The 11,034-nt window shown below is 39.0% G+C and overlaps 1 protein-coding gene across 1 annotated transcript in view; it reads right to left on the bottom strand.

Annotated features, from left to right (window-relative positions):
- The window catches only part of LOC308495606 (ankyrin repeat domain-containing protein 26-like), a 51,970-nt gene that overhangs the window by 39,934 nt on the left and 1,002 nt on the right, over positions 1-11,034 (bottom strand). Inside the window, exons 2-4 of the mRNA XM_081080575.1 lie at positions 9,687-9,836; positions 6,522-6,592; positions 6,089-6,182 (exon numbers count right to left, since the gene is read on the bottom strand). Coding sequence (XP_080936701.1) covers positions 6,089-6,182; positions 6,522-6,592; positions 9,687-9,836 — 315 coding nt within the window. The remainder of the gene's footprint in view (positions 1-6,088; positions 6,183-6,521; positions 6,593-9,686; positions 9,837-11,034) is intronic.

An 11,034-nucleotide genomic window follows, 5' to 3' on the forward strand; every position in this document is an offset into this window, starting at 1 on the left:
AGGGCAGATTTCAAAAACAATGACTTTTCTTAAAACAGCTGAAATTGATTTTACAGTGTCATCATTGGTTTCCTGGAATTTAAATTGCCAAACTTTCTTAAAAACAGACGTTTTTACATGTAAAACTACTAAGTGTTAAAGACCTGATTTAAATAGTGGCTCTATTTACATTTCAGTTTGTAGAAATGCCTCCAGAGACATTTTCATCAACAGTTCAAAATTTTACAGGGCTTATGGAATCACATTTTTCTACGATAATCTTTGAAAACTTCCCGTGCAGTCCACCTTACATTATTGTGATAATCTGATATGAGCATCAGAGGAAGACACTCATTCTCTGTTAAGCGTTCTTCCATAGGTTTCAATTTCTGCTTTTCTAGTAAATATTTTTCTCTTTAACTAAAGTTTATCTTCTCTATATTATATAAACACATAACTTTTTCTTGATTCCTGTAACTTTTTCTGTCATCTTGTTTTTCTCCTTGGACTCTAACCCTCTTTAATGTGTGGTCTCATCCCCAGGTCCATATTTTCGCCACTTATTCTCTTCTTTTACATGAGAGCCTGACTTTCTGTCCTTATAATTGCGCGAAAACATTTTTCAGGGTCATCTCTTTTAGTCCTTGTCCTGCTTTACTTCTCAGCAGCAACTGATAAGGATGCCCACACCCTTTCTATAGTCTTCCTAGCCCAACTCATCTCTGAACAGCAGTCCTGGTGGTCAGGCCTTGACCCTTTTCTATTCCTCTTTTTAAATGCTCTCAGTTCTTTACATCCCAGTGCTTCAAACCACATTCCCTCATCTACAGTGGCAGCCTTGACCCCTTTACTGAGGTCATCTGTACTTTCCTTTTTCCCCTGGAGCTCCTCATAGACAGTGTCCCTCAACCACACACTCATACACCATGACTTGCTGTGGATCAGCTCATCTGGTACATTTCATGGGGATTCTTATCACTGTTACTGTGAACATAGCGTTATTTTCAGTTCTTGGCAGCTCCTCACCCTTAGGATGTTGACCAGCATACTTTGTCCTATTTTTCTCTCAGAATGCATAAGTTTTTTCATAAGGTTCACATTATCTACTATTCGCCTTTCCATTTTTGTTTGCTCTATTGAATAACTTCCTATTCCTTGGGACCTGACCTGACCTATGGAAGTGTTCTGAAATTCCTTTCGCAAGTACACTCCACCATCTTGTTTGACAGCTTAAGTCAGTTGGAGCTATCCTTTCTTCCCAGTCCAGATGCTTCCTCTCACATTGTGTGAATCAAATGTCTTACTCCAGGTACTCTCTCACCTGGGGGGCTATTGATCGAATTCGTTGAAACCTGTCGTAATTAAACTTTTGATTTACAGGGTAGACCTTATGGTGGCTGATAATTTTGTTGAGATCCTAATTACTTCCCCTAGGAACCTATCGTCCCTCATTATTTTGGTATAAGCTTAATCAGTTTTGGGTGTTTTTACAAATTTTTCAATTTTTTGACATTCAATATTATTTTATATTAATTTTAGGTGTACAGCATAGTGGTTAGAATTTAAGTAATTTAACAAAGTGATTCCCCTGACTCATCCAGTACCCACCTGGCACTATACATAGTTATTGTCATAGTATTAACTATATTCCCCATGCTTTACATTACATCCCCGTGACTATTTAGTAACTACCAATTTGTACTTTTTAACCCCTTCACCTTTTCCACCCTGCTCCTAACTCCTCTCCCACCTATCACCCTAAATTACCTAGTACTCATCTGATGCCATGTGTTGTTATTGCAATATCATTAATACATGCCTTATACTAAACCCTGGATCCCCATGACTACTTTGTAACGACCAATTTGTACTTTTTAATCTCTCCCCTTTTAACCCCCAGCTGGCAACCAACAAAATGTCCTTTGTATGTATGAACTTTTTTCTGTTTGTTTGTTCTCTTCTTCAATTCCACTTAGAAGCACAGTCACAGTGCATCTTTCTCGGTCTGACACACTCCACTCAGCACTGTACCCTCCAGGTCCATCCACACCGCCACAGATGGCCAGAGCCCATTTCCTTCTGTGGCCAAGCAATATTCCATTGCATACATGTATCATCTCTTCTTTATCCATTCATCCATTGATAGGCTGCATGCCCATCTTGGCCATTGTAAAGAATCCTGCAGTGAACATATTGACGTACACATCGCCTCGAATTGGCATTTTTCGGTTTCTTTGGATAAATTCTCTGAAGTGGGATATCTGGGTCATTCTTCAACTCTTGTGATAGCCTTTGTTTAAAAGTCTATATTGTGTGATACAAGTATTGCTCCCACAGCTTTTTAAATTTTATTTTGTTTTCATGAAATATCCCTTTAATTTCAGTCTCTGTGTCTTTTGATCTGAAGCAAGTCTGTTGTAGGGAGCATATGTAAGGATCTTATTTTCTTATCCTTTCAGCCACCCTGTGTTTTGATTGGAGAATTTAATCTATTTACACATAAAGTAATTGTGCATAGATATGTAGTTACTGCTATTTTATGATTGATGTTTTTGTTCTTCCTTTTTTGTTCCTTTTAAAGAAGTCCCTCTAATATTCCTTGTAATACTGGTTTGGTACTGATGAACTCCTTCAGTTTTTTTTTTTTTTTTCCTCCAGAAAGCTCTTGATCTGTCCTATGATACTAAATTATAGCTTTGCTGGGTAAAGAAATCTTAGTTGTAGGCATGTCTTTCATCACTTTGAATATTTTGTGCCAATCCCTTCTGGCCTACAAAGTTGCTCTTGAGAAATCACCTGCTAGTCTTATGGGTGCTCCTTTACTGGTTACTAACTGCTTTTTGCTTGCTGTTTTAAAAAGTCTTTATTTGCCTATAAACTTTGGCATTTTAATTATGACGTATCTTGGTATGGGCCTGTTTGGGCTCATCTTCTTTGAAATTCTGGGCTTATATGTCCATTTCCTTTACCAAGTTAGGGAAGTTCTCAGTCATTATCAAGTACATTTCGAATTCCTTCATTTCTTCTTCTCGTAGTACCCCATATGATAATGTTGGTATGCTTGACATTCTCAGAGGTCCCTTAAACTGTCCTCATATTTTGGATTCTTTTTGCTGTTCTGACTGGGTATTCTCTGCTACCGTATCTTCTAAATCACTCATTCGATTCTCTGCTTCATCTAGTCAGTTTTCATTCCCTCTAAGACATTCGCTTTTTCAGTTATTTTATTCTTTACTTATGACTGGTTCATTTTTATGTTTTCTATCTTCATTTTTATGTTTCCTATGTCTTAGTGGAAGTTCTTCTTGAGGTCCCTGAGCATCCTAATAACCAGTGTTTTGAACTCTGCATCTGATGGATTGCTTGTCTCTATCTTGCTCAGTATTTTTCTGGAGGTTTCTTCTGTTCTTTTAGTTGGCATGTTTCCTTGACTCCCCATGTTGGCTCCCTCCTTCTGAATGTTTCTGTGTATGAGGTAGGACTGCTGTGTCTCCCAGGCCTATTTGAGTGGCCTTATATAGTAGGTGTCCTGTGGGGCCGTGCGGCACAGCCTCCTTGGTACCCAGAGCCGGGGGCGGCAGCTCTGCCCCTTGTGTGAGTTCTCTGTGCTCTCCTGTTGTAGTGCAGCCTTGGCTGCTGTTTGCATGCCAATGGGAGGCATTGATCGTCAGACTGTGTGGTTGTGAGGACTGACCATGACTACAGTGGAGGAGCTGTTTTTGCAGGGGCTGCCCCTATAGAGCAGGATTTGCTTTAGCAGGGCACTGGTGTCTGCCCTGTGTACACTTTGGTTGTGTCTTTCTGGGAGGCACCAGAGCGGTGATGCTCCTGCTCTGTCCAAAGATGGCCACCAGGTATGTCAGCCCTAGGGACTCCTAGAAGTGGCCCGGCCACAGGCCTAGTTCAGCTGCAGCCTGTGTCCTGCAGAGGGCCACCTAGCTTGACCACAAAGCAGGATGCAGATGGCTGCCACCTGCACCGGCTTTGGAGGTGCCTCAAGAGTTCCAGTTATGAACCATAGCCAGCTTCCATTAGTGCCATCTTGGGTCTACACAGCAAGAAGTAAAGGACAGCTGAGGCCACATAACGCTTGTTTAGGTTTTGTGAACCTTTGAGAGATTTTAGGCAAGTCTGCAGCATGAGCCAAGACAGGATGTTTTTTTTTTTGGAAAAGTCACTGGAAGAAGCTTGGGTTGGCTCTCAAGTTAGGTGGGGCAGGTTCTCAGGGAATCACCAGGGTGGGTGGACAGTGTTAGCCAGGTTGATGTAGACTCAAGAGATGGAGGCCATCTATGTCTCACACTGCAGCAGGTGATGGATCAGTACAGAAACAATGGATTCCACAAGCACCTCTGTGTGGGAAGAAGCTCCCCTCCAGCCATCACCCTAAAGGCAAAAAGCTTAGTTCCTCCCCTTATATCCCTGAACTACTGCCCAGTGTTAGAGTTCAGGGCAAATGAATCTGTCAGTTAGTAAGCCCATTCCAAGCCCTATAAAAGAATCAACTGGGACTCTAGCCACCCTTTTCATCTCACCCAACCAGAATGACCAGTGGTTTCCACAGCCAGAAGCTATGGGGACATCTCTCTCTAGCATTGGAATCCTGGGCTAGGATGCCTGGTGTGGAGCTGGGACATCTCACACCCCTAGTGGACCTCGACAAGCAAGATATCCTTCTAGACTTCTGACAGTCGCACAAGGGTCTGGCATCAGCTCGTTCTGTTTTTCTGCTCCTCCTACCAGTCTCGAGGTGACTTCTTCTGTATGTCCCTAGAGGTAGGACGACTTTGGTTGAGCTAGACTTCAGGTGATGCTCAGTGATGATTGTTCTGTAGTTTAGTTGTAATTTTGATGTGGTCGTGAGAGGAGGCAAGCATGGCATTTACCTACTCTGCTATCTTGACCACAAATCCCCAATTTTTCAATTTTTGATACCTTAATATAATAGATTTCTCTATAAAGCTGTGATGTGACAACTCATGGAACTCACATTCATGTAAGACTCCTTATCAACACATTATCATGTCACTCATATGAAAAGTATGTTAGCAACATAATGTGACTTAATTGACAAGAAGTCTAGACAAAAATTTTTTTTCAAAGTTTCTTTGGCCACAAGAAGGACCATCAGAACAATCTTCTGTTTCCCTTGATGGGCATGACTGTCTAATGAAATTGCTTAGACCTGGCTACTGTGACTGAAAGACACCAGCTGGAAGGTACATCTATGTCATTGGTCCACCTCAGGGGTCACAATGCGATCTTATGATGAGAAATCCTAGGGAGCCTCTCCTACAGAGGACAGGAGGATGGCAGAGGAATGTTGCTCTGCTTAGGAAAGATAGTGACACGTTTTTCACTGTCCATCAGGAAATTGTCATCCTGGATGACACATCAATCTTTTCTGACATCGAACTGTTCAATCTTTAAAAGCGTATGATTAACTCAAGTGAGTGGAAAAAGATTGGTTTCTAAACTTGCAAAGCTAGAAGCACTATGTTACTATGTAAGGACTTGATTGGGCATTCATTTCTACTTTTACACTGGCATCTCTTTTCTTTTTCAAAATCCAACAAGGAGAAAAGTATATTCTTTTCAGGAAACATTTGCCTAATGACCCAGTATTCGTTAATGATGAAGAAAACAAATTAGAACATTAAAAGTAATTCATTCTCCAAATCTCACTAAAGGGTTTAGATTTCAAGGGAAATTTAGAATTCTGGATCAAATCATTACTCAAATGCCTGGACTCAAACAGATATTTGTAGTCCGATGTTTGTGGCAGCATAAATAGCAATAGCCAACAGTTGGAAAAACCCAAATGTTGGACAAACGAAAGGATAATTGAAACATGGTGTATGTCAAATGTTGCCTTTAGACTATCACAATCTTTTTCTATAAAAATCTTACTACAAAAATCATTAATTTTATGAACTGAGATTTCTTTCTCTGTGGAGAGGAATTACGTTACTCCCAGCAAGTAGTATCAACATGAATACAGTACTTTTATTAATGAGACTGTTCTTATTGTCTAAAATATCCTTATATGGTACTATGACAGACATAGAAATTCCTTTGCAGTATGACAGAAATGAAGAGATTCACTTACCAAACTTGTACCTGACAGGTGCCTGTGAAGTTGTTCGATTATGCCCATTAGCTTTTGAATTATCAGTATTAGGTCAGTATTTTCAGCTTCAAGCCTAAAGTGAATATTTTGACATAATTATTCTCACACATTGACTTTAAAGCATACCACATAATCACTGAACAAATATCTATGGTGCAACTACATAAAATCTTACAATTTGAAAAGCGCATGATTTGGCAATTGTGCTATTTTTCTAGTTGTGAATTTTGCATAATGTGCAAAATTAGAGATAATGTACACAAATTATTCTTTTCAAGGTAGCTCAAAGCTGACATTTTGACCCAGCTTCACACTCATGTGTTTATTGTTATAACTGATCTAATGGTCATACTACACTACACATCTGCTTTATAAATACTCAAGTTATTTTCTGTGCTGCTTTAACTTATACTTTGGCACGTGATCTTGCATCTTCTCAGTGCATCGTGCATCCTCTGGATGTCGAGCTCCTGCTTCTTGCAGCTAAAATAAAGAAAAAGTTATGTTTACTGATGATCTATGACATCTGACAATTAAGTTCGCAAACCTGTTGCAATGATGTTGCTCCCCTTTTTTTATATATATGTGAGGGACTGTTCATTATGAATTTCTACCAACTGGACACACAGTTAACCAAGTTTACTCTTTGGAATTGCTTAAAAGATTGTGTGAAAAAGTTAAGACGACCTGAACTTTTAGCCAACGACTCATTGCTCTTGCATCACGACAATGCACCAGCTCACAGGGCACTGTGTCTGAGGGAGTTTTTAGCCTGTAAACAAATAACTGTATTGCAATACCCTCCCTACTCACCTGATCTGGTCCCCAGTGACTAAATATGTCATTATCCAAAGATAAAGAAAATATGGAAAGGAAGACTATTTGATGACATTCAGGACATCAAGGGTAATATGATGACAGCAATGATGGCCATTCCAGAAAAAGAGTTCCAGAAGTGCTTTGAACTGTGAACTAGGCGGTGGCATTGGTGCAGAGCTTCCCAAAGGGAGCTTTGTGACCGCAGTGATAGTCAGCAACGAGGTATGGAGCACTTTTTCTTGAATGAGTTCTCACAATTATCATACCTTGTGGTACAAATACCCAAGAAATCAAACATACTGTATTCCAAGCATCCCATCAACTCTAATTTTAAATATTCACATAAGTGAATTACCAGGCTAGTCCAGTGATTATGAAAGTTAACAGGCTACTCTTGGGGGCAGTCAGATAGTCATGGAATAGTTTGAGGGGCAGTAACTAAATAAGAGCCAAAATGCCTGGGTTTTTATCCCAAGTCCACCAGTTATTAGCTGGGTGACCTTGAGCAAAATACTTAAATTTTTTGGGTCTCAGTTTCTTCATGTATAAAATGAGACAATAGTGGCATCTACCTCACTGGGATATTGGGAAGATTAAATTAGGGAACATATGTAATAGAAAAGGACATGGCACACAGTAAAATCAAAGGGTTTGCAGTTAGCATTATTGTTGCTGTATTTTAGGTTCTAATAAAATTTGATATTTTACACAGATGGGATGCGAATGGAAGTGGTCTCTTACACCAGTTACACTGAAATCATTCATCAAACTATCAGCAATGTCAAAAAATGGGGAGCATTAAGCCCAGAATATAACCCCAGTACTAAAATCCTTTTACCAATTCCAAGAGCCAACAGTACATTTTCTCTGCTTGTAATAATGTATACGTTCCTATGTACACTCAGTGTAGTCCATAATGAGTATGGACTACAATGCAAATACCACCTCCTGGATTGAGCATACAATTTATATGACCGTGAGAGGCAGGGTAAAGCCACTGATATGGAAATAACGGACTCTAGTGCTAAAGCCAACTTTCCAAATCAATTCCTTCCCAGCAACTGGTTCTGTGGGGATGTGTCAGAACTCAGAGGAGCAGATGGAAGCAGCACGCTCTGGCAGATCAGAAAAGCCGTCCTCCGAGCTGTAGTTAGAATGTGCTATCGACCTGTACACCCTGGCTGGCTGCAGACAGGAAGGGCTGGCTCCCTTTTATTTTAGTTTTTTATTTTTATGGACAGGGGGAACATGAGCATTTCACTGAACAATTTTCTATTAGAGATGTGCTTTCAGTTTTATATATAATTGTGAGAAATATTTTCAGAATAAAAGTTTAATTATATCAATGTCTCCAAGGGGAAGTATTGGTTTGGTATAAAATATTTAATTTTATCCTAACAACTGTTGAAGAAAACATTTTCAATTTATGCAAGGATAGGTGCCATCACATCAAATACTATTTCCCCTTAGACAAACTTATACTTAGAAAGACAGAATTCTCTCTCATGAAAAATTGAAACTATGTCAAATTTAGGGCTTGATTGCTCTGCACAGACTATCCGACAAGTGCTGAGGAACACGGGTTCAATGAGAGTTCAAACAGTCAGAGAAAGCTTCATGGAGAGGCCAGATTGGGAGCCAGAAATCCGGGGGCAGGGAAATCAAAACACTGGCTCCCACCATAACTTGTAAACTCGTGTTCATAGCAGAATTATTAACAGCCAAAAAGTGGAAACAACACAAAGTTCCATCAGCTGATGAATGGGTAAGTATTTTGTCCACAAGGTGAAGCAACATTGGGCAATAGGAAGAAATAGCTCACAACTGATGTGTGCTACAACACGGTGGAACCCTGGAAACGTGATGTTACGTGAAAGAAGCGAGTCACAAGGGACCTCACATCGTGTGATTCCATTTACATGAAATATCCAAAGTAGGCAAATCTACAGAGACAGAAAGTAGATTGGTGGTTGCCTGAGGCTGGGAGAGACAGGAAGATAGGGTGACAGCTAAGGGATGTGGGGTTTCTTTTGGGGGTAATGGAAATGTTCTATAATTGTGGTGATAGTTCCACATCTCTCTGAATGTAACAAGAGATATTGAATTGTATATTTTAAATGGTGAAATATGATATGGGGATTGCATCCCAATGAAGATTAAAAAACACACAAATATAGTGAATCTGGATTATTTTCTTAATTCTCTATTGTGGGTGTGCATACTATAATGATCAACATATTTCTACACTTTTACAATATTTCAAAAATGAAAACAAAATGAAGGAAATGCCTACTTCAACTGGTTTGTATACTGAACTTTCTGTACAAGTTAGTTTGAAGTCCATGAAATATATACCAATGCTGTAACCATTTACAAAAGTGATGATAAGAAATAAGACAAATTTCTGAATCGTTCTAGTAAGCATTATCTTCTGATTTTAAATGGCTGCTTCATCCTGGTAATGGAGATATCACTACAAAATATTGTTTAGTAGGAAGAAAGTCTCTCGATTTCTATGAGGAATGCTGCCTATTTCTCAACGTTACCAAGGGTATAGATATAAGAAAAAACATACGTTGCAAATAGCAGGATGGAAGCCAGAGTTTAAGGAAGAAGTGCATTATAAAGATAATAAAATTATAATAAATTAATTACACCGAAAACACAAAAGAAAGCTGCCCTTGAAAATCAGGGTCTTAAAACACTTTATATTAATCAACTATAGATGAACTGTTGACAGGTTACATTTCACACATACCTGACTCCTGATATGCTCTAATGTCTTGAAATCCTGTGTCTCAGCTTCTGAATTCATACGGTAACGTGATCTATCCTCCAGTGAAGCCTCTGACATAGACAGTTTTTTTGTGGAGTCAGGTAGCTCTTGTTGAAATCGTCTCCCAAGCATCTAGAAAGATGATTCTGTTAGTGATCTTATAATCACATCTATTAAATTATGTTAAAATTTGCTAACTCTAACATATTAATATAATATGTAACTCGAAAAAGATCACCCCATGCATCAGTTCACCTTGTTTTCTTCTTTTGGACACAATTCTGTCTACTGAATCTGGGTAAGACACAGAAGGTGTTATCCTGCTGCCCACTCACTATTACGAAGGTTACTTGAACAACAGATTCAGCCCCACTCTCCACTTCCCCTGATGAAGCCGCAGAGCTTAACAATCTACTGACATCTCAAGGGGAAATTGGTATGTCGGTGGGACTAGCGGTCGTCAAGTATACATTGTGGAATGTTTTCCCCCTTTTTTTATCACAGGCTTAAATTGACTTCACAGGTCCTCACATATGCAGTCCACTGCTCACAACCTTCCAACAGATTCCTGTATCTTAGAAGAAAAGCAAACTCATTCCAGTGGTCTTCATGGCCTGGACCTCCCTTCCTGCTACACATGAATCCTGCCTCCCCTCACTCGTCTGAAAATGGAGACCCAGTGCCAAATTAATAAATCAGAGACTGCTAAATTCTCTTTGAAATGGACAAACTTATGTCCAAATGATAGTAAATGGGCCTTGTGATGAGAAAAATGAATTTGTAAAAATATTCAAGGACAATTATAGATAGCAATGGGAAGATTAAATCAAGTAGAGTTTTGATAAAACTCCTCACATTTGTCCCAAATTATGATTTAATGAAAAATTAGCTGCCTTTAAAGAGGTCACAGGTCCTAAGAATACATTATTTGAGACTGAAATAGTTCCAATTTATATCAAATTGACATGAATAAAAACAAAATTATACCAACTAAAATGTGGAAGAAACTACTGAGGGAAAGGGACAGCATCTACACTTCAGTTCATGTGGGAAATCTAGAATTAACTCTCTAGGTAATCCACTTAATTGAACCTCTATCTCTAAAAACTCAGTTTGCATAGGAGCATTTCCATTTATCTGCTTCATAATGGTATTACAATGTGGTAACAGAAAGATGAAAATTATTATTGTAGCAGTATAAGACTAAATCATTCATATCAATATGTATCTAATAACAATTTATACCTTAAAATTTCATAGTCAACACAATGCCTTTACTCAAAGTAAAGCACCTCACAGGTCTAAGTTTTGTTTGCTGGATACAATGTAT

The sequence above is a fragment of the Rhinolophus hipposideros genome, assembly GCF_964194185.1.
Source record: "Rhinolophus hipposideros genome assembly, contig: HAP1_SCAFFOLD_100, whole genome shotgun sequence".
NCBI classification, from domain to species: Eukaryota; Metazoa; Chordata; class Mammalia; order Chiroptera; family Rhinolophidae; genus Rhinolophus; species Rhinolophus hipposideros.